The sequence below is a fragment of the Phaseolus vulgaris genome, chromosome 9, assembly GCF_051622355.1.
Source record: "Phaseolus vulgaris cultivar YP4 chromosome 9, ASM5162235v1, whole genome shotgun sequence".
In the NCBI taxonomy this organism is placed as follows: domain Eukaryota; kingdom Viridiplantae; phylum Streptophyta; class Magnoliopsida; order Fabales; family Fabaceae; genus Phaseolus; species Phaseolus vulgaris.
In genome coordinates, this window is record NC_143506.1 from 31,605,367 (window position 1) to 31,630,353 (window position 24,987).

The following is a 24,987-nucleotide window of genomic DNA, read 5'->3' on the forward strand; positions in this document are numbered from 1 at the left end:
GCATTCATTTTTCCTTTCTATTTCCATCATCCAGTTTTTAAATTTGTGTTTGTTGTTCTAATGTTGATATTTTATCACTTATATTTTTCATTTTGTTATGTAATCTATTAAAATATGAAAAAATAATAAATTTTAAGAAAATATTTAAAAAATTATAAAAATTAAATCTTTAAAGTTACTTTTAATTAAACAATTTTAAAATTCTAAATAATTTTTTTAAATAAGATTATATAATTTTTTAATACTACTTTTTGATAAAACTACAATGAAGAAACTAAGTTAATAGAGAATAAGATAAACCTAGAAGGATATTGATACGTTAATTTCAAGTAAATTTCATATTTGTTAACAATATTAAGATAAAACACCGAAATATGAAATGCATCCATTTTAAATGCAAATAATAACCTTATAAAAGACTTTCTTTAACAAATTTCATAAGATTTTTTTTGTCCATAAAAAAAACTCACATATTACAACACAATAAAAACTAAAAATTTATAACTATTAATAAAACATGAAAAACATACTATCAATTTATTTCTAATCTTTATTCCTCTCTCCAATTGTTTTTTTTTCTTATTAATTTTATTTTTGGTAATATATCAGTTACCCACAAAATCAATATGTTGTTACAAAATTTTACATTAGTTAATTATCATCAAAACAATAGTTAATTATCATCCAAACAATGCATCACTTATGTTATCAATTTTCTTACAATCTTTATTTATATTCACAACAATTTTTTATTCCAAAAATATATCTTTATTAAATTATTTTGATTATAGGATTGTCAAAATAAGTATTAAATTTATTTTTTTACATCTTATAAGTAATCTCATATATATATATATTATTTATAATGTATTATATTTTTAAGATGTATTCAAAAGTTAATTTTAGTGTTTATAGTTTATTTTTTACTTTGAAATTATAATAAGACTAAAATAAATAAAAAATATTATGTATATCATAGAAATAAATGTACACTATTTTTTTTTTTTTTAAAAATCCTATTTAAATTCTACTGTATATCCATATAACAACCATAATTACATTATTCCAGTAGTTATTATTAAAATCATATAGTATGAAGAAACTTCTAAAAATTTTCTTAAGTAGAAGATAAACTTACATTTTTTTTATGTTTCATTTGTTGATTATAATAAAACCACTGTGATTAAATTTTAAATAAGAATGAAATTTGAAAAATGTTGATAACCCTCTTCTAAAAACACCTTTATGTAATGGTTTAAATTTATTTAAAACTACAAACTCAAGATAGAAAATAATTAAATAAAATTTGAGTTTCATGTTTTTTTTATAATTTTTAATATTTTATGAATTATGGGTAAAAATATATATTTGGTAATAGTTAAAATTTATTTAAAACTACAAACTCAACCGATAAAATAATTAAATAAAATTCGAGTTTCATATTTTTTTAATAATTTTTAATATTTAATCAATTATCGAAATTAAGCCAATATTTTTTCATTAGGTCTATGCGCAACCAATAATATATGACAAGCATGACAACACATGTGACACCATTAAACAATAAACCAAAAATTCATCATCAATTGTTGAATCAACTTTAATTATGAAAAATATTATATACAAAAGAAAAAAATGCAATGAAATTTGTTTATCTTTTCTTCGCCTTTGACAGTATAGAGACTCATTTAAATTGTTCCTATCTTTCGTACCAAATATAGGTTACACTGCTCTTAACAATGTTCCTTCGCTTTAGAACCTTGCGATTGGGGAAGTGGACGTGACACGAAACAGGGCCTTGAAGTTTAGTGTCTTCCTCTTTTTACACTTTGCTAACTTAAGTTTATCCCTGTTTTAAACTTGTGAATAAGTAATAATAAGCTAAGAAAAAAATGGGGAGAAGATAAACTCTTGTTGTTCTGAATCTTTTCCTTCTCCTATTCCTTTATTTTGCTATGAATATTAACTATCCACAATTAACAAATTAACAAATAAAGAACAAACAAAATATCAGTATAACATGTAAAAAGTAGAGTTAAGAACATTATAACATACCTTCTCTACATAATGCTCTCTAGTAAGCAAACCTAATTTGAAGGTGGTCTTAGAATCATAAATTTATGAAAAGTTAAGATGATTGTAATATCGAAAATCAAAACCTAAAAGAAAAAAAATATAGAGGAAGAGCAAATATTGAGAAATGGTAACGACAGAAAACCAAAAAATCAAATTAAAAGTAACTTTTTTGTAAAATATGAGGAAATGATAATATAATTTAGTTTAGATAATATAGGAATAATAAATATAGTGCACGTCTCTCAAACAGTTTCTTTCAAATTTATGTACACAAAAAATAGGAAAATTATGGAATAGTAAAAAATTTATGTACACAAAAAACGGTTATAATAGAAAATCTCCTTTATTTATATATATATATATATATATATATATATATATATATATAAACAGAAAATCACTTAATCAGATGAGGGACATGAGAGGATTTAACTAAATTTAATAATATTATACACATTTTAGTAGGCGATTTCATGTGTTCTTTATAAGACAATCATGATCTAGAGACAATATACATTATAATTCTCCATCTTGACTCTAAATCATGGAATAGTATTTGCATTATTTTCTTTTATTTAAAAAATAATATTTCACCTCAAGCTTTCTCCTTATCATCCTCTAGATCTCTACGCATTATTTGAGTCTCATCAAATGTGACGTCTTTGCTTATGAAGCATTGATGACTTTTTACAGCAAGTGCACCATGTTTGTCAGAAGTAATAATTGTTCCTAAGGACGGATATCGATCCCACAAGGAACAATGAATTATTAAGTACAATAATTGCTAAATAGAAAACAGAACAATAAAAAAAGCGTTGAAGTGATTGTATGGGCACTGATCAATAAGAAAACAAACAAAGAATTAATTAGTTGCTTCAAGTTGGAAAAATAGGGATTGAGTTTCATCTCTCTCACTCTCATGTATTTTGATATGCATGTCAATATTAAGTTTTTTTATTGAAATTGATCCCCGTAGAAAATTCATTTATATCGATCTCTCGAATATAAATTCCTTAAGAATGTTTCCTATATCGATCTCTCGCATACTCATAAAAACAACTTAGAATCACACTCAAACGTTAACAACAATTAACATTTTAAGTCTATCTTTAGTACTTAAATATGTTAAGTATTGTTGTTTAGGTATGAACCCTAAAAATACCTCTCGGTCAGATTTAAGATTCTCAATTTGTTAAAGAAATTTAGAAGTAAAACAAAAATACCAATAATCAATCAAGAACTGAATATATTAATATAAGATATCACCTCAATACATAAGAGTTCGACCAGATTACTCTCAATTCCAAATGGTAGAATTAGTCACGCATACTTCAAGCACCTGTGGCCAGATTGGAAGCTGTGAGATTGTTGTTTGCCTTTGCCTGCATGAGTGGTTTCAAACTGTTCCAAATGGATGTGAAAAGTGTCTTTTTAAATGGGTTCATCAATGAGGAGGTTTATGTCTCACAACCACCCGGTTTTGAGGATCATCAACATCCCAATCATGTTTACAAGCTGAAGAAGGCTTTGTATGGGCTCAAACAAGATCCAAGACAGTTGTGTGAGATACTTAGCAATTTCCTCTTGTCTCATTATCAGAGAAGAAAAATTGATAAGACTTTTTTCATTAAAAAGTTCAAATCTGCTATCATTTTAGTTCAAATTTATGTTGATGATATCATATTTGGCGCTACTAATGATAGTTTATGTGAAGAATTTGTGGCAGCAATGCAAGGGGAGTTTGAAATGTATATGATGGGATAATTATCCTTCTTCTTAAGGTTGTAGGTTAAGCAATCAAAGGATGACATCTTTCTTAGTCAAACCAAGTATTGCAAAGAGATTCTCAAGAAGTTTGAAATAGAAAACTACAAAGAAGCATTCACACAAATGTCCACAAGTTGTGATATGGATGCTGACTTGGCTAGAACAACAGTAGATCAAACCAAATTCAGAGGATTTATTGGTTTTCTGCCTTATCTCATTGCTAGTAGGTCAGACATCATGTTTGCAGTTTGTCTTTGTGCTAGATTTCAATCTAATCCAAAAGAATCTCACTTCAAAGCTGCAAAACGAATTCTGAAATATCTCAAGGGCAACCACTATTGGCTTATGGTATCCCTCTCACTCTTCTATTCGTTTGGTTAGCTATTCTAATTCTGATTTTGCATGATGTAAGCTAGATACAAAAGCACAAGTGGAACTTGCCAACTTCTTGGTTCAAGTCTTATATCTTGGCATAGCAAGAAGCAAGCTTGTGTGGCACTTTCTACAGAAGCTGAATATATAGTTGTTAGTAGCTGTTGTGCTCAAATTCTCTGGATTAAACATCAACTAGAGGACTTTGGATTGAAGGTTAACAAGGTGCCTTTGCTTGTGATAACACAAGTGCTATTAATCTCACCAAAAATCGGATTCAGCATTCAAGGAAAAAGCACATTGACATTCGCCATCATTTAATAAGAGATCATGTAAGCAACGGGGATTGTGAAGTTCAGTTTATTGAACTGGAAGACAACTTGCAGATATCTTCACCAAGCCACTGCCTAAGGACAGGTTTTTCTTCATAAGAAATGAGTTGGGTATTCTTGATTCTCATATTCTTAGTTAATTCTGTTCTTATCAACTTGTCTCACTCTATTTGAGAAGACAAATAGGGGGAGACTTATCTGGTTTTATGTTTTGAACTACTGTAAATTATCTGGTTTAAATTCAGTGCATATTTGTTGTTGTTTTACTCTAATTCTACACCTATCTCATTGGTTTTCACACTGATTTTGTTGGTTTTCTTGCTGGAAACCACATGATGAAAATTGGTTCATTGGTGTTGTTTAAACCTGGATTTTATTGCTATCTAGTACATGCACAATTGCTCTTTTGCAGGTGCTTTCAAATTCAAACAAGACAACACAAGCAAACCAGGGATTTGTCTTCATCAAATAGGGGGAGATTGTTGAAGATAGTTTTTGATGTCTCCAAATCCATGAAGATTGGTTAAAGGCCTTGCTATTGCTTGTGTGTGTGAGTTCTGGGTAGTTTGAATTTGTAAATCCACTCATAGTTACAATCCAAAGTTGGTTTAAATCAAATTCTTTTGAAAAAAAGTGTTTTCCAAAGAAGTGGAAAAACATCGTTTCAACCGATTGTTTTACACTTAGTGTTTTTGAAACAGGTTTTGACAAAGCTTGAAATTGGTTGACCTTGCTGTCAAACCAATTCAGTCGGTTATTTCGACATTTCAACCGATTGTTTTTTGAAAATCCTTAATAGAATTTGTTAACTTTGGTAAATCTGTTTTAATTTATTCAAAACTGATTTGACTCTTGCATTAAATGTTTTTAACAGCCTTTTGGAGTTTAAATAATTTGTTTTACGCTCCTGATAGTTATGATATCAGATTAAATCTTTCAAATCAATTTTCTTCAAGATTTGCTTCAAGCTTTGGATTTTTCTAAGAGTGGAATAGGATTGCTTTGTAACTTCTGAATTCAATTTGTGATTGTATCATGTGTGATCATTCCTTTTCTCTCTTGAATATTGTAATTTTGTGTAAACATGTTCTATGCAGATCTAGATGGTGTTCTGTGATTTGTGGTGTGTTGTTTGTTACAGGAGGTGTTGATGAGAATCAAAAAGATGTTATTAATAGAAGAAATGGACAAGGGCCAAAGCATTTAAAGTTCTTCTTATTAGTCTTTGCAAAAGATGAGGCCCAAGCCCAATAAGGCCCAAGCCCAAGAAACCCAAGTCCAAACCATGAGGGGCAAGGCCAAGCATTAAATAAAAGAGCATCATTTGAATGACTCTTGTAGGAAGTGTAGATATTAAATAAATAGGTATGAATGTATTAGAGAGAGTCACATTGTCCATGTGACTTAGTAGGGGGGTGTAGGTGTAGTTTTTAGGAGGTGTCATAGTAGAAAAAGGTCACACCTCCCATGTGACTTGTTTTTTGTGGGAATTTCAAATGAGTTTCATTTGAATTTTCCCACCTATTTTTCAGCACCTCTTAGCCTTTGTAAAATTCAGATTTGGAAATTAGAAGTAGAGAGACTATACTCAAATTTAGAGAGAAATTGTGAGTCTGGTTGTCTTCTTCTTCCTTTGCCTTATCTTGTGTGCCAATGGTGAGCTTCAAGTGGCGGCATTTCTTCACTTATCTTGGAACAAGGCTCCAAGTGGCGTGATTGCTTTTTCCAAGTCTCAAATCCAGCAAGCTTCACTCCATAAGTGTTCTTTCTTTCATTCCTTGTCAATTTCATTCGGTAGTTGCTTAATGCTTAGTGTTTCCTTTCATTTTTCACCGATTAAATTTGTGTTTTCTAGCTTAGTTTCCAATTCTGTTCGGTACAGTAGCATTCTTTTCAAATTTTGTTCGGTTTCCATTTGTTGTTCTTCAATTCTTGTTGTTTTGATTCCATTTGACAATATATGGACTTCCATATGAGCTTTGGTTTGGTGCAAAGTCTTGGTGAGTTCTTGAATTAGAACATTGATCCAATTCTAAGTAAAGTGTCATTTCATGACCAACCCAAGTTGCTCCTAAGAATGTCAAAGAATCATGTATTCTTGTTATTGCATTCACATCAGGTGTATTCTTGAAGGGTTCAAGATCACCTCTTTGGTGTGTGGTTTGTAATCAAAGTTATTGATTGCTTAATGGAATACCCAATGGTTTCTGAGGACTAAATGTAACTCTTGGATAAGAGTGAACCAGTATAAATTTGTTATATGGTTCCTTCTATCCTTAATCTCATTTATATCTGTTTTGGTTTGTTTTTATTAACTACTGATAAAAACAACCGGTTGAATCACATAAACAACTGGTTGATTTTCTGGAAACATAATAAAACAGATTTGTTTCTTGGCTAACTTGATTTATTTCTCTTTGATTCTTCATTGGCTTTCTCTATACCTTCAATATTTGCGAAAATCTTTTATAAACAATTCATCTCCCCCTTATTTAAGGCCTAAAATTCTTGACAATTATCCATTAAACCGTCTAATGGTTGCACTTAGTCTTTTTGATTCATAAATTCATGTGTTTTATGTGTTCTTTTAAAATCTTAATTGTAGTTTCAATTCGCTTTTATATTCCTGCATTGTTTTCACTTAGTATAGTTTTATTTTCCACTTCTAAAACATGCTATGCTTTTTATTTCATTATTGTAATTTTGTTTTTTTGTCATTTTAATTCGAGTTTTTTATTGTCATTAGTTTTTAATTCCAATTTTTTACGTTTTAGTTCAATCCTTTCACTTAATTATAGTTATTTTCAATTTCGATATTATGTTCCGCTTATACCTTATTTTCTGTTGCTTTCGTTTACATTGAAGTCGTCAACTCCTAACAACTTCACCTTTTGAAAAAAATCTTAACAAATAAAGTTGTGTTTAATGAGCACATCTTCAATTTTTTTCACTAAACCAAAATTGTAGTGTATCCTAATAACATTGGTAGAAATTTTTACACTAAATTTAAGTCGTATTGGATCATGATAACTTCTTAAAAATGAAACCCTACTACTTGAGCACCACTTACTCATTTACATAATTTCTTCCAAATATATCTATTAAATTATACGCTAAGTTGCACCATTAGTATGCAAATCCCGTTATTACCATATCGTGCTTTTCGTATTTACATATATATAACGTATAATAGTATATATATATATATATATATATATATATATATGTAGACACTTTAAAATTAAAAAATAAAAATAAACTATTAAAATGATAAAGTTAACTAGATACACACCTCAATCAAACAACATATTACAAATTATCGTATCTTTCTATAATTATAATATAACTATTTAGTATTATTTGTACTATTAATATTATTTATTGAAGTACTACCTCCCTCTTCCTCGCTAATAATAATAAAAATTGTGTACAATAAAATAAAAATATCTTTTACATCATATTTAACTAGACAGTTTTATTTATATTAAATTAAAAGAATTTCAGTATTTCGTAAAATATATAATTATACGATCTTTCTAATAAAAAATAATTCAAAATTACTGCGCAATTCTTCCATTCATTCTTTCAAATTATTTATATTCTACTTTTTAAAATTAAATTTCTTTTTCCCTATATAAATGTGGATAAATGCAGATAAACATGGGAGATGGCATGGCATGCCTTCAAGAAAGAAATAATAATATTACTCTAAAATAGAAATGGTAATTTCCTTTTTCACCATTGCTATAGTTTGCACATCTACACTCTACACCAATTTTGTATATTTTTTTATTGAATCATTTTACCGTTTAATAAATAAAGAATAATTTATTTATTTAATAAAAATAAATAATTAAATATTTCTTTGTTTAATCTGGATGGACGGACATGTTCCTGTCTCTATTTCAGAGAACACGTTGAATGTTTCATTGCTATGAATCTGGCAGAAACAATACAAAATGCTAGTTCATTTAATAATATTCAGCATACAGAGTTTCCTTGGATTCTAAAATTTAAGAACTAAACCTCGAACCGATTGAGACAAAAAAAATTAACCATGGAAAAAAATTATCAGAGCAAAACACTCAGTAATTTTTGCATCATGTGACGGTAAAAGCAGAAAACCGAAATTAAGCAGAAAAAAAAATCTCAACTACAAGAAATTTCGGCATCTAAAGAACTCGACCGAAGGAGAATACATACCTTACTTTCTGCCGAAGTCGAAGGAGAAAAGCAGTCACCGGAGTTGGACGGAGGGAGAACGGTCGGTGTCGGAGATGAGTTTCCCGGCGAGATGTTTTTGAAATTCTGTTGGAAGAAGAAAACGGCAAATGGTGAAAATTGAGAGAGAGAAAGTTTTGGTGATACACAAAAGTTATGAAATGACAACTAATAAAAATATAATAAAATATTCAGTTAGTTAGGAATGGAGGGAGCACTGGCTGAGCCAGTTATTTTTCGCGCCAAGTACTCTTTGGATTTAGGTGAGTTTGTAAGAAAAAAAAAATAACTTTTATATAGATTAATATTAACTTATGAATAAACTAAAAATAAAAATTAAAAAGCTAATTATTTTTTTTTACAAATTTACTTATATCTAAATTCATTTAAACTAATTTTATTTTTTTTAATTTTACTATTTTGGAATTAGTTTACACTTAATTTCGTGCAAACATTATCTTAGTTTTGACCTATGTGCAGCTTTATAAACCGAAAAAAAAACTTAAAGTTAGCTATTGGATGTAAAATGCCAACGATTTATAAATATTAAATGAACACTTGTATCACAAGATTGGTAAGTCTCAATTCTACCCAAAACATGTTCATTTCAAAAGGAGTTTTAACCCTTTTAAACTTTATAAAACTTAAAAAACAAAACATAAACTCAAAACAAACAAAAATAAAATAGTACTGATCAACCAAACATAAAAAAATCATTCTAATTTCTTAAGATAGAATTCAACCAACAGTGGAAGACAGGGATACAGTTGCTTGATTAATGGAGAAAAGAATGAAACAAACTAAAACATATTATAAACAACACTAATATAATTTAGGCCAAACAAATAAAGAAGGAAAACACTATAGATAGATGAGTTTGAGACCCATTTTTGGAAGAACACTTACTTGGATGTGATAAATGTTGGATTAAGTGCTTTAATAGGCTAAAAGTTATAGATGTTACCCAAAATACAAGTCTTTCTATTTAAAAATGTACCAAATAAAGTGTCACAATTTGATTGTAACCTCACTCACTTAGCATCCACTACCGAGATATTACTTGCAACAATTTCTCCCTCAATAATTCTCTTTTTGGAAATCAAACTCGTAACATTTGTTTGCTCTATTAGCAATTGATGGATCAAGCGCTTACCATTAGACCAAAAGTTATAACTAATTATAAAGTCGCAACTCTTTTTATTTAAAAGCGTAGTAGGCAAAGCATTACAATTAACATCACCTACAACAATAAACACCTTCTTATTTTGGGTTGATCGACTAGGCTCTGAAACTACTTGATGTAATCTTTGTAAGGATGATAAGATCTTGGTCAACTTAAAAGGCGTTGGAGAAGAATAACCCCATGGAAGAAAAAGTTTTGGTTGAGGAAGCATGCTCCATGACGAAGAATCAATTTGATAATAAGAAAATAAAGAAAAAGCAAGAACACTAACAAGTTGTAAAAGAAAATATAAAATGGAGTGACGAAGAAAAGGAAAATAAGGACATGTCACCTTTAAGAGAACTCTCAAAGTATAATTGTCATGAGGATTCATCACTCAAAAAAAAAAATTCAAGATAGAACATAAGAAAGAGAAGAATTCTCAAGACTTCAAAAGATAGCTCACAAAAAGAAGTATTCTCATTTATCTTTAAAAGTGATTTTATAAGAGGACTTAGACTCCTTTATATAAGAGATGTCACGACCTAAAAGAAGAATAAGCATAAAGTATTTAAAAAAATTAGAAAACTCATATATAAGATATAACATATGACGATTTAAGCTAAAGATAACTCAATTAATCATATGTTTAACACTTAGTTAACTCTTAATTAATCCTTGTACATGGGTAACTCCTTGACATTAGGGAGAAACACACGGTAGTTCCTAAAATTAAGGAAGGTGTCATTATTACATATGTAAGAGATATGCAAGAGGCACATGTGGCGCATTAGATGAAGAAAAGTGACATGTTGGTTAGAAACTCTTTAGGTGAGTTTTCCAAATATATGAACCTTCCAACATATGTCCTTTGGTGACTCTTAATTGTAGAATATTTCAAGAGAATCAAGAAATATTTTATGATCTAAGAGTTTATAAAAAAATTAAGAACTTTATCAATTTGGCCTTTTGTGAATCTCCCTTGCAATCTTTTTTTAATTTCTTCTTTACTTTTCTCTGTCATGATTTTTGTTTTTTTTTTCTTATTCTCTATTATTAACAAGTTTTTCCTTCTCCTTATTCACAATAGTGGGTTAAAATATCGATAAATTTAAAAAGGAAAAACGACTTTTTCTCTTTGCTTAGTTATAAATTCTTAAAAATTCTTAGATTTTACTTGAAATAAAATATTTGTAACCAATTAAAATTATGCTAACCATAAAAAACAACAAATTTCATCCTAAAAAGATATTTTTTGTGTTAACTTTCGAAACACAGAAGCAATAATAACAATAAAAGTTTCATCTATAAGACAAAAGTTTTTCAAATAAATTTTACAAGATACAAGCAACGCATTTACAAGTTTTAGTTTGTCTGATAAGAAAATCTGTTAAAGTACGTGTGTACATCAAAAATCAATTGAAAGACCCCATAAAGTTGTCATGTGGCAATAAGCATACTCCTCCTATCTACCATGTTATACTTCTCTTCTATACTTCTTATTAATTTTTTATAATTGTATAATCTTACTCATTTTCTTTATCTTCATTTATAAACATATCGCAAGACTGAAAAAGAATAGCGGCTCCTCTAAACAAATTCAAACAAACTAATAAATGAAAGATTAAAAAAATGGAGAATGAAATCATAGATGGCCGAAGAATATTTTAATATATACTTTTTACTTGTGTGTGCAATTATTATTAGCCTTTTAAGTGTTCTCCCTTAAATCGGAGCCGTCGCTAGTTTTTTTCTGGCAGCATAATGATGGTATTTGCGTTTGTCTCTGCTCTCTGCTAAATTTCTATTCACATTTCACGAGAAGCTACCGACCAGAGTGTTTTGATTTTCAGGGCTTCACATACATGTTTCTCATTCCATTTCACAATCGGTCTTCCAATTTTGAAGCCTGTAATGCAAGAGACAAGCACATAAAGCAAAGCTGCAAGAATTGGTAAATACTATTCAAGAATTAAAAAACAAACTTTCTCGACAATCAAGAAACGAAAAAAATATATAAATAAGTCATATCTAAGATTTGTAAATATTATTCCAGATTAAGTGTTTCAAAATAACAAAAATATATCATTCTGAATTCTTCTAACGAAATGTTTTTTCACATTGTATAAATTTATCTTGTTCTAACTAATATCTAGAAAATTACATTCTCTTTTAGAATATTTTACGTGTAACAGTACTAGAACTCAAATTACTATTTTAAATTGTTCAGTATAAAAAACTTTCAAATTGTATAATTCTAGAAAAAAATATCTTACATAATCATATTAAATATCACAATGAAATTTTATCATCCAACTAGGTTAGCACCTTAAAATTTCATTAATCACATGTCACCACATAAAACAAGTAAAAATACAAAAAACATAATAAAACCAAACCAAAACTAAAAAAATAACTCCAAACCATACTAATAAAAACTACACTCAGGAAGGCCTAAACTATTTACAAAGAAATCATACACAAAAAATCATACCAAAACCAGTGTATTGTTAAAAAATAGAAAGGGCAAACTGTTTTTTTTTTTTTAAATAAGAGGGTGTAAAACCGTAACACTAGATAGGTGTTCATACTAGGTCAGGCCCTGTTCACCACACCACCTGAAGCAGATTGAGAAAACATAAAGGCTAGACTACATCACGATTGTTTTGTATTTAATGCTAGAATTTCATGCCATATACATACATGAACAAGGATCACCGAAGCAAACAATATTAACAAACAGACTAAAGTCGATTTAACCAGTTATTCATAGATGTTTAAATACACTGCAATACACCTAAAAACTGCCACACCTTTTATATCCCTTCAGATAACTCATTAATAATTAATAACAAACTACAATTGGACAAGATTTCAACAATTCAGATGGAATTTAAGATGCGTTCCTCAAAACCCATTGTACTAAAGTAGCAACACCAAATCCTGTTGCACATCGCTGCTTTTCATTCCAAACTGGACCAGCCATGTCAATATGCATCCATTGAACCTTCTCATCAACGAACTGTAAAAAGCACAATTGTTCTATAAAAACAGTGACAAAAATTTCCATGAAGATTGCAGATAAAACCTAGCCAATTAAGATAAGCAGCTGCTTTTCTTCCCATTATGTTCCTTCATAAATAGTCTCTATCTACATAAACTTTTTCTCCAACAAGAGTCCAGTCTGTTCTCGTATCATCCTACTCACTTTAAGTGCAACGCTCCATGATCCAAAATAAGAATCACAAGCATTTATACCAAAAATTCTGATTGTTTTAAATATTATAACTACCCCATAGTAGCAATGAAGCATACTTTTAATGAGAAATGAAAACATAAAATGTTTCATTAGCACATACCTGCTTTAAGAAAAGAGCCGCAGTAATAGCACTGCCTGGACGACTACCAGTGTTCACCATATCAGCTACTCCTGATTTCATTGACTCCCAGTAGCTTTCTTCTAATGGCAACCTCCATAGTTTCTCCCCACTCGCTTCTGAAGCTTCAAAAACTTCTTTTGCCAGGTCATCACTTGGTGTAAACACACCTTCGAAAACAATAGTTCGCATCAATAACCAGCTGATAATAAATAATTCCTTGCATGGGTTCAGTAGTTAACGGAAGGAAAAGATAACATCGTGTGGCAACTTTCACAAGTCACAGATGTCACTTTCAGGTTCTGCCACCCTAAGTGCCAAGCTCTCCTCTTTCCCACAATATTACAAGTGTAAGTTGCCAGCTGTATATTTGGTCATCTTTTGTACTAACAAATATTCGTAAAATGATCATATTATAATTACCTGCAATTGAGGATCCAAGAGCAATTATACAGGCCCCAGTTAATGTTGCCAAGTCAACTATCTGAAGAACAGTTAACCAACCAGTTAGAATTCTAAAACCAGACTATATAACTAACAAGTGGTAAGCTTGTTTCAAACTACATAATCAAAATTCAAAAACACAATGACAACCGACTAGCCATTTCTAAACACAATTTCCATAGTACTTTCTGTATAAATGTTTTTTCAGACTGAACAGGAACGCCACAGGTATTTTAACAATGAAAAATAGCATTATTCAAATAATTGAACTTTAGTTCAACAGGATAAATTGGAAAAGTTACAACATTTTCTAGAACTTGAATTAGAAATAAAATGATTATCGGCCAAATCTAACACTCGGGAAATATTAAACTTTAAGCCAATACATTATGATTTACGTAAATGTAGATTCAGATTCTCAGCAGCATACCTTTTCAGCACCCTGGTTACAAGCATACACCAGAGCATCTGCAAGGGTAAGCCTACCCTCTGCATCTGTGTTATTAACCTATAAAAGAGGTTAATTAAACCAATGCCATACTCTCGTGCAATTATATAGATCTCATTTGTCAAACTTGAAAGTATAGATTTTCATAGATGTATTTGCTAAATGTATTTATTTATTGCGGTGAATATGGGTAGTAGCAGCACAAATATACAAAAATTCATTAAGAACAATTAATTAAGTATTTCAAAAGAAAATAACATTGATGGAGATTCCACATTGACTAATAATAAGATCAAATTATAATATATAAGTGGAATGCAATTCTCGCCTTACAAACCGATTTTGTGAGATTGAGTTAAACATAAACTTATTTACTAAGATGATATCATAGTCATTCAGAACATATTATAGTCAAGTTCTTTGGGGCTATTATGTCTCCGTTATTAGACTCCTGTTAGACCACCCATAAATATTTCATCTCATGCTCAAGATGTTCATTCTTCGGCGTGAGAGAATGTGTTAGAGATCCCACATCGAATAGGAATAAGGTCAAATTATAATATATAAGTAGGGTGCAATTTTCACCTTAAAAGCCGCTTTTGTGAGGTTGAGTTAGGCACAAACACACTTACTAAGAAAAATAGATGGTTTGGAAGGTTTACTAAAGTTATGACAAGTTTGGGCTTCAAATAAAGCCAAGGAGACACACTATTTGCTAAACACATTGAGTCGGGGGGATTAACAATGTTACTGTGTATGTAGATGATATTATAGTGACACATGATGATGATGAAGAGGGTCAACAACTATTTAGCCAACATCTAGCCAAGAAGTTTGAAATCGAGACCTTGGGAAAATTAAAGTACTTTTTTTGGAATTGAAGTAGTCCATTCTAAAAGGGATACTTTTATATCCCAGCAGAAATACATTCCTAATTTGCTAAAGGAAACTGGTAAGATAGCATGTAAGCCTGCAAGTACACCAATTGATCCAAATATGAAGTTGGGAAATGCAGAAGATATTGTTGTTGACAAGGAAATATACCAGAGATTAGTTGGCACACTCATATTTGTCCCACACTAGACCTGATGTTACTTTTGCAGTGAGTCTAGTCAGCTAGTTCATGCACCAACCAAAGGAGATTCACTTATGGGCTGCACTAAGAGTTGTGCAATATCTGAAAGGGACTCCAGGCAAGGGAACTTTGTTTAAACGAAATGGGAATGTAAATCTCAAAGTACATACAGATGTTGACTATGTCGAGCCAATTGTGGATATGAGATCAACTACTGGATATCGTACTTTCCTTGGTGGGAATCTTGTAACTTGGAAGAGTAAAAAAAAAATTTGCTAGCATGATCCAGTGTTGAAGCAAAGTTCAGGGCAATGGCACAAGGGATCATTGAACTACTATGGCGGAAAATAATCTCGGAATACATGAGAATAAAGTGGGATGAACCAATGAGACTTTATTGTGATAATAAATTTGCTATTAGCCTAGCCCATAATCTGGTGCAACATGATAGAACCAAACACATTGAAATTGATCTGCATTCAATCAAAGAAAAATTAAACAATGATCAAATTAGGTCTCCTCTCAAGACAACATTGCAACCTTCTAACAAAAGGGCTGAATAGCAATAACTTTGAAAGGATTGTTTCCAAGCATGGAAAATGAATATTTACCAGCTAGGGGGGAGTATCAGCAATCATATTTTATTATTCCATATTTAGTATATTATAATTAAAGCGTATAACTTAAATATCCCTGAAAATAGGAATCTAATTACATTCCTAAATAATAGGGATCTAATTATATCCTTGAATAACAGGGATCTGATTATATCCCTGAGTCATAGGAATATGATTACATTAAGTGTTGTTATTTTATTTCCAAAATTAGTTTTCCAATCTTGTATATATATTTGATGTACTCTTAGCAATAAAATCATTTTATTCTACCCTAATATTTGAGAGATATTATCTTACAATATTTTGGAGTATCTTAATATTTATTCTTCTTTTATATGATGATTTTTTTTTGTTTCCTTATTTAATGAGGATTTTTATGATTATAAGAATATCTAATTAGAATCAAATTTAGTAGAATATGATTTATAGGCATGTCACATCATCTTATATAAATCGGACATTGTGTAGCCCATAACAGTTTTCCACCACACCTTCCATCAAGTTTTCTCTCTCTCAACATGTACAATCGAAAACAACAATATGAAATCCTGACCTCTATAGTCTTTCCATTTGAAGCTGTGAGAATGTCTCCAGGCCTCATACCTGTTCCACTTATCATATTCTCACAAGCTGCAACTATAAAATGAACCTGCACATTCAGGATTTTTAAACACATGTAAAATGTACTTTTTGTGTAAAAGGATACAAAGAAGCTATAAGCACTATCCTATTCCAAAAACATATGCAAGGGCTAAAGATATGCACTAGAAACACAAGCATTCTACCAAAACCAACTGCATAAACTACTAGTGATCAATACTAGTCCTACAAGATTTTCGCATCCATATTGTAACTAAAACCTTTAAAAGGATTCAACAGCATACATTATCATAAAGCAAAGTAGCCACTCAATTCATATTTATTACTTAACTGCAGAACATCTAAAACGAGATAAAAAAAATTCCTTCAATTCTTACAAGAAGTCACCACCAACTAGTTACCAAGCACAGGCATTAACCATTACTTTGAAAGTCAGCAGGATAAAAAACAATGTGTCATACGAAAAGGAAAAGAAGTGAACAATGATATAAACGTCAGACCTCCACTCCAAGGGGTTTGATTTGACCAAGAGCTTTTGCTGCTCCTAAAACTGCAGCAGAACCGCCCATATCAAATTTCATGAGTTCAATCAAACAGCCAGGTCCTGTCTTGATGTTGTAACCACCACTAATAAAACAAAAAAAGAAAAGAACAAAGAAAAACTGTAACTACTATAGTGTTAAATCAAAATAAGAAATTAAAGGAGAAATTGCATTTGTCCACCCTTATCTGTCTATCCAATAACACCTCCACTAAACTACCAAGTTCAGCATATACCACATTCATAGGTTAGTTATAGCCCTCTAATCATCAAGTTATCCACAAATTGTAATGGGAGCACTTGAACTGGGTACGAAAATAAAGAATTATTTTATTAATCATAAACACACAAATTATATTTTCATCACCTCTATTTGTAGCAATCAAACTTCTAAAATAAGGGGAAAAAAAGTAAATGCATGTTTATCAGTCCTAATCATTGTAGTTAGAATAGCAAGAGCCGTATGATTTGAAGTTCGATTCAAGAAAATCTTCCTCCCAATACATATCGTACAATGAATTGTAGTTTGAATCAAAACTAAATTATGTAATTCACGATTCTACAACTGTCGCACATGATTCATAAGGTGTGCAAGTCTGCTCAACAAACAAAGCATCACACACCAAAAAAAATGAAAGGAAGTGTCAGTTGCCTCTTCGATTGGAACGATGCTCCTCAGAGGAGAAGAGGACAGTACTTTTTGCCTCTTTGAATATAATAATAATATTTTATATTTTGCATCATACAGATGCCATGCTTTATTTGCTTTTCACTTAGGTTTTCTTTCTCTTTATCTTTGTAACTATTATAGGCTTTATTATTTTATTTTATTTTCTTCCTTTCTTTTTCTCTCTATTACAATTATAGGCTTCATAGCTAAGAGAAAAACAAGAGTTATAATCCCAAAATCAACACAAAGGATAACATCGAAGAAAATCTCATTTCATGTTGTGTTGCAGCTAAAATAAAAAGAGACATGGGTTAAATCAAGTACCTATCAAAAGTCAAACCTTTTCCAACCAATGCTAACTTGACATTTACAGGTCCAGTTGGTGGTTTATAACACAAATGGATAAAATGAGGAGGATTTGCCGAGGCTGCAGCAACACCAAGATAGGACCCCATTTTCAATTCCTTGCACTGCTCAGCATCTAAAATTTTGGCAGTAAAAACATCACTATATGTTGCAGCAATCTTTGAAGCCTCTTCAGCCAATACCCCTGAGCCAAATAATTCATCGAGGACACATCAATTCCTTGAAATGCAAAAGTATCTCACACATGTAGAAATGGAACAGTGCAATGTTCAACTAACTGCCCTGTTACTTCAAAGCCAAGGAAGCGTGCATCTATATTCTAGCCTATATTCTAGTTCCTAGAAGAGAGAAATTCACTTTAGAGAGAAAGAAGTCATATCATATCCATCAACGAGAAAATCAGGATAATATATTTAAACATAGGCTCATAACTTGTATACATGTGCACTTCTTGCATTTTGTCACAATCTCAACCACTGATTTTCAAATCAACGGCTACAACTCGTGGCTTCTCCCTCTAAGGCAAATTCACTACTTCAAACAGAGGAAAAATGCATACATATGACGGTGTCGAATGAGAGCATAAATATTTACTGTCTACATAAAATTAAGTGGTCAAGTTAAAACTTCTCACACTTTTACATGATATGATCCACACACATGGTTGTTGAACCTCTAGAATCTACTTTTAAATTCTTACAACCATAGGATATAAGAACAAGTTAACTCAGTTTATTTTTCATACAAGTTCAACTAAACTAACATGGAGTGAATTCTTGATTCTGCTACTGAATTTAAAAGACTAAATCTTCACATGGTTTTAGCCCCAAAATTCTTAATTTTTCCAACTTTGTTGGAGTACTTGAATAATTTTATGAAATTCAGTTTACAATTTCATTGATATCTTTGTCATGTTTTATTAAATTACATAATAATGCACATATCACAGCCATTGCATCTGGTATTGACTTATATTGTTATTTCATTAACTCTGTTAGAGTTGGAACATAAAAAACGTAAGCTGTTAACAGTAGAATTTAGCAACCTTGTGTGTGTGTGTGTGTGTGTGTGTGTGCAAGGCCCAGCTTGTATTAGCTTTCAATCTGCAAGATCTTTTTAATTGCAAAAATTCCACAGCGAAGACTAAAGTTCAGATGTATAAATTAATTTCAAATCTTGTCAAAAGTTTGTTTTGTTTTACTTTCTTTATAGAGCTTGTTAATAAATTAGTGAAATTGACCTATCTGCAACGTATAAACATTCGTTTAATATGAACCTGGCGTGAGCACATTAGCCGGGGAATTCACAAGCTCCCTTCCAAAAATGATTCCAGAAGAAACATCTGTTGCAAACTTAAGTTTCTTCTCTAATTCAGGCCCAGATCCAAGCCCAATAATATCCACCGATTTAAGTGCCGATTTCTTAGACTCCGACCTGTACCTGTTATCTTCAAAAGTTCCCAGCACAGTCCCTGCCACACAACACAACTCAATCTTATTTCAAAATCACAACCTTTCTATTAATGTATAGCCTCTATTTAGATAAACTTGTACTTACAAGAAGAAAAAAAATAAAAAAGTAAAATAAACAAAGCTTCTTCTGTTAACTAGAAGATTCAAGGAAAGAATGTGTTTCTATGGTACTCATAGATTGTACTTTCATAATGACGATCCTGGTCTAAAATCTTAAAAAATATTGTGAATGTATTCTCTCCGCATAGCTTATAACTACATGAAAAATCCAAAGTATTTGAAAGAACGAGAACTAAAAAAACACGTTTCCTATCATTTATACACTTCAGCAGAAGTTGCTGTAAAAATGTTATCTTAAGTTAATTTAAACTCGACAAAACTCAATTCCTTGGATGTGTTTGGATTTCAGTTGGAACATCCAAACCAATCTCAGTTTCCATGGAACACTGTATCGGTATGTTTGACGGGTTTTTTTTCAGATTCATTAAGAAGCAAAGTTCACCTCAAACTCTAGTAAACCTAAAAGCATCAATGAGTTACTCTTTTTCACCAACGCAACCTAATTTCCTAACTGAAATCCAGCTAACTTTCTGTTTTGGTTTTTATTTTTTTCTACTTCTTGTTTTCCTCTAAGAGAGTTTCTTGAGAACACGGCCATTTAATGCTGCACGCAGATCTTAAGAGAAACAAATACCAGATGCTATCGCAGAAGCTGCGTTAAGTTTAGACTCCACGGAAAATGCGTCTGAAGAGGCAAGCGCGACGGCGACGTGGCCAGCCTGGGCGGACTTGGCGGCAGCGGCAACAGCCTCACCGAGGGACTTAAACGCGGCGAAGGAGGACGCGGAAGCGCCGAGGCCGAGCAGGGCCACGCGCTTGGATCCGAGTCCATCAGCGATTCTGAGAACTACGGACTGGCCCGGTTTCCCGGTGAAGTCCTCTTCGGAGGAAGCCTGGCCCAACAACCCGCCCAACTTGGAATCCAATGCATTCAGAATCGCGTTTTGGAACTTCGCCTCGGCGTTTGGCGCCAAGTCCTTCTCCGTGACGCCAATCGCAAGCAGGTCCCCTTTCCATTGCACCACGTCAACCTCCTTCGACGCGAAAGAAACCTTCCATTTGCACACTCTATGTCAAGTCAGCATTAATTGAAATTGAAATTGAAATGAAATTAAGGAATGGAGAGAAACGAAATTCAACCTTGGGGGTTTCGGTGTTGGATGGGCGAGTGAGGCCAAGGCTGGCGCAAGCCATGAGGTTGCGCAGTGGTGGTGACGTGAGAGAAAGACGCAGTAACGGTGGCGAGGACCTTCGAGAGAGTGTTCTGAGAAAGATAGAAGAAGAAGAAGACGGAACGAGAAATTGAGTAGTGAGTGTAGAAGAGAATGCGGAGAAGGCTGCAACTATGGATGCCATTTTCCGGTGTGCGATGGTCTATCTTATTTATCGTGGGGTAAAGTGGTGCCTTGGCGTGACGAGTGGCTTTCTTGACAGTGCAACGCACTCGCGCACTCTACACGCTCACAAATCCTTATTCTATCTCGTTTCGTAGCCATATATGGTATATGAAATATCTAGTTTTTAAAAGTTCAATCTAATGTTTATAAAATTAGGTTTAGTGTTTACTTAATTTTTTAACTAGAAAATTAAATAAGTTGTCTGAATAATTAGTAGAGAATCACATTATGGTATTGTCACAGATCACTAAAAAACATGTTGAAGAATTATCAATAAATTATTAACTTTTTTTTTGTGAAAATTAAATAAATTATTATCTCTAGGAAGAATAAGGTTTTACGAGTTTTTTTTTCATATTAGACATTGATTGAGATAAGTCTAATGAGACTCGGACACTTCTCTTAAATGGGCGTATCCGTGTCGGACACATGTATCGGTGTCGACACTCGTACGACACTCATAGGACACTTATCGGTGAAGTATTCAATTCAAAAAATATTTGTTGAATTTTTAAAAATTCTAACACGGTTCTAATACAATTTTAAAAGGTATAAATACAATAGTTTTCTAGAAACTCAAATTTATTGTATAAATTTTTATTATCATTATAAAAATAAGGAACAAATTCTTTTGAACCAATCATGAAAAATATCTTTCTGCTTCCAAAAGAATTTGAAACATATAAATATTTATTTTCAATTTATATAATTCAAAATTATATAATATATAGATCCGTGTTTCCATATCCTACATTTTAGAGATTATATGTATTTTTGTGTTTTTGTCGTGTGCATATCCCGTATTTGTGCTTAATAGTCTTGAAATCTACAAAACAACATTTTTGTTGGGAAAAGAAATGTAAACTTGTTTTCCCATAATAAATTTTTTATATAAAAGATTCTCTTTTTGAGTGGCCTACTAGATACTCCTCTTACCAAGTTCAACTTTTGCAATTTTTGAGAATAATTTTAAGCTTTTGTGGTCATACTTCATATGTCATAATTCGTGCTTTTCTTGAAAAGATGATAAGCAATAGACTTATGATGTTATAGTTCTGATAAATTTATTTTAAAAAAGTTATCTTGTCTTTTGTAGAAATACAGTAATTTAATCATTTTAATCAGACATGTTCTTTGTTAAACGAAATACTATATAGATTATTGAATAGTTATCTTGTCTCTTGGTAGAAAATACAATAATCTAATCATTTTAATCACACGTGTTCTTTTTTAAACGAAACACTATATACATTTCTGAATAATTTGAATAATTGATTTATGCTTAATAGATTATCTTTAAGATCATCTACTAATAAAATGTTATTAATACAAATAGTAAAATTCATACATATCTTCTTAATATTTATTATTTTATATTTTTTTGTTTTCGTCAAATATTGCATTTCCTTAGGATGTTTCTTTGACCTAAAAACATAGATTTTTCTTTGTCATATAATTCAAGCATTCATTGTCTAAACATTATGATAGGAGTTTTTTTCCTCTTAATAAAGCAGATGTAAACTTAAATTGTTCTTTTCTTAGGTGTCCAAAAGAATTTGGGTCCTTTTTTTTGTTAGTTGAGAAATGTTTAGACGCATTTGTTGCATTATGCTTGTGAGATGTAAGTGCTTTTGTCTTTTCTTCCTAAAAGTCTAATCCTCTTTTGTTAAAGGGTTTTTTTAGTGGATCTTATCAAGAGATTAAACTTCTTATTTTCCTTTTTTTCATTTTAGAATATGAATATCCTTATAATTTCATTTTCAAAGAGTAAATAATCTACTATAAGAGTTTGACATCTTTGGATGGTCTCCTTCCTAAAGTTTTGATAGTATATGGGATAGAGTTATTTTTTTTTTCTTTAATAATCAAGTCTAGACTAAAAGATTTACATTTCTCTTTTAAACTTTCAATTTCAGAGTTTAGTTTTTCAATTTCTACAACAATGTTAGTTTTCAAAATACGAGTCTTCTAAGATGGTAGACTTTGTTTTCAAGGTATCAACATGCTTAGTTAAATATTTGAATTTTATCTTTGACTTGTGAAAGGTTTGAGACAAGAGATTCGAAGAAGATAAAAGTTCATGATATGCTTTCTATGATAAAGTAAATGTTAAAGAAGTTTACCTCTTTTTTGTCATCTAATGAGATGTCAAAAGAGGTTTTGGCCATGAGACATGAGTTGGTGGGTACCTCTGTGTCATCTCATTAATTGTTTAAGTCATATAGGTCTTTTCATGTCAACATTAGAAAGTTCTTAATGTCATTTTTTATGCGAGTCTAACTTGAATTAGCTTGATTAAATATTAAAAACTTGAGTCATATAGGAATTTTAGTACAAGACACTATACTTGAAGTAAAGGTGTTCGCAAGTTGGGTTGGGTGGGATTTGGACAAACCCAAACACCTCGTTGGGTTGAGTTTCTACATTTTTAATGTTCAACCCAACACAAAACATTTTTTGAGCGGGTTTGATTGTGTTAAGGTCAATTGGTTAAGATTTTGAAAATTTTTCTTTTTTTTTGTTAACAATTGTAATTTTAAAGTATGAGTATAATTAAAAGACAATACAATTTAATTAATTCAGAGCTTCAAGTAACTCAATAAATCAAGTCATAACTAGTTTGTCAAAACTAATTCAAAATATGAAAAGAAACATAAAACATGATTTGTTCATAACACAAGTATAAGAATGGGTCTAAGAGTATAATAAAAATATGAACTCAAGGTAACAACAACACAAATAAAAAGTGTTTGAGAAAAGTCTAACAACCATGATTTTGATTAATTGGTAAAAACAACAAAGTATAAAACATAATCATATTTCATCCATAAGATGTAAGTCTTTGTTTAACAATAAATCATGTAAGATGCAAGTGTTTCGTCTGCCAAACGATACAACATTTTGCAATCTTGTTTTTATGTTTAATAAGCATTATGATCAAAAGAAGCAGGGGTGACAAAACCGACCTACCCGACCCGTTTTGCCCCGACTCGTCGTTGGTCCACCAAAGGTCGGGCGGGGCAGGTTGACCCGCCAAAGTTGTACGGACTGAAAATAGTAACTCACCATGTCATAGGGTGGATTGGCGGGCTGACTCGTCACTTTAATTTTTTTTTGTTTTAGATCTATTTACTTTGTTATAATCATTGATATCACTTTTTTTTTATAATAAAAATACAAGAAAATAAAATAAAATAAAATTTAATATTATAATGAAAGAAGGTCCAATATCTAAAAAAATAAAGTAAATATCATCAATACTTCAATGGATCAAATGATGTATAAAGAAATTAATGTAAATAAAGTTCTATATAAAGCATTGATCACCATCAATTTTTATTCCAAAAGCATGAGATCCCTTTTTAGATCTATTTACTTGGTTATAATCATTGATATCACCTTTTGAACAATAAAAATACAAGAAAGAGAAATAAAATTAAATCAAATTTTAATATTATAATGAAAGAAGGTCTAATACCTAAAAAAATAAAGTAATATCAACAATACTTCAATGAATTAAATGATCTATAAAGAAATTAATGTAAATAAAATTCTATATAAAACATTGATTACTACCAATTTTTATTCCAAAAGCATGAGATCCCTTTTTAAAAGAGTAAAAAAAAAAAAACCGGGTTGAACTGAGTTGGCGGTTTAGGTAGACCAGACCAATACAGGTTGACTAGTTCAAAAAGTTAACCCACCCCATTTAAATGATGGCGGGTTGGCCCGCCTGACCCAACCCGACCCATTTTGTCATCCCTACTCAAAAGACTTAACATACATTAAGTTATTTTGCATTGTTTAATGACATTTTATAAGAAATAACCATGAAGACATAATAACACTAAAGGATTCAAGACTATATGGGTACTTAAAACAAAAATAACACATCTTGCATATATGTAGTTAACAACAACAAACAATCATATATCATGATACCTAAATAACAAATGCTCATAACAAATGACAAGAGATATGTTCCAAAGA

The 24,987-nt window shown here is 30.9% G+C and overlaps 1 protein-coding gene across 1 annotated transcript; it reads right to left on the reverse strand.

Annotated features, from left to right (window-relative positions):
- Window positions 1–12,662: 12,662 nt before the first annotated feature.
- On the reverse strand, window positions 12,663–21,116 carry LOC137822570 (leucine aminopeptidase 1). Its single transcript, XM_068627480.2, has 10 exons — window positions 20,741–21,116; window positions 20,235–20,652; window positions 19,345–19,539; window positions 18,027–18,252; window positions 16,992–17,118; window positions 16,445–16,540; window positions 14,182–14,259; window positions 13,731–13,791; window positions 13,290–13,477; window positions 12,663–12,952 (listed from the first exon to the last, which is right to left on the reverse strand). Exons 1-10 carry the CDS (start codon window positions 20,954–20,956, stop codon window positions 12,824–12,826), a joined length of 1,734 nt encoding a protein of 577 aa, XP_068483581.1. The 5' UTR covers window positions 20,957–21,116; the 3' UTR covers window positions 12,663–12,823.
- Between the last annotated feature and the right edge of the window lie 3,871 nt (window positions 21,117–24,987).

Excerpts from the sequence above, each read along its gene's own strand:
- LOC137822570 (XM_068627480.2), bottom strand. The coding sequence starts at position 20,956 with ATGGCATCCATAGTTGCAGCCTTCTCCGCATTCTCTTCTACACTCACT. Across the intron at positions 16,541-16,991 it reads TCAAACCCCTTGGAGTGGAG|GTTCATTTTATAGTTGCAGC; the intron begins GTCTGACGTTTA and ends CTGAATGTGCAG. Across the intron at positions 13,792-14,181 it reads GTAACCAGGGTGCTGAAAAG|ATAGTTGACTTGGCAACATT; the intron begins GTATGCTGCTGA and ends ACTGTTCTTCAG.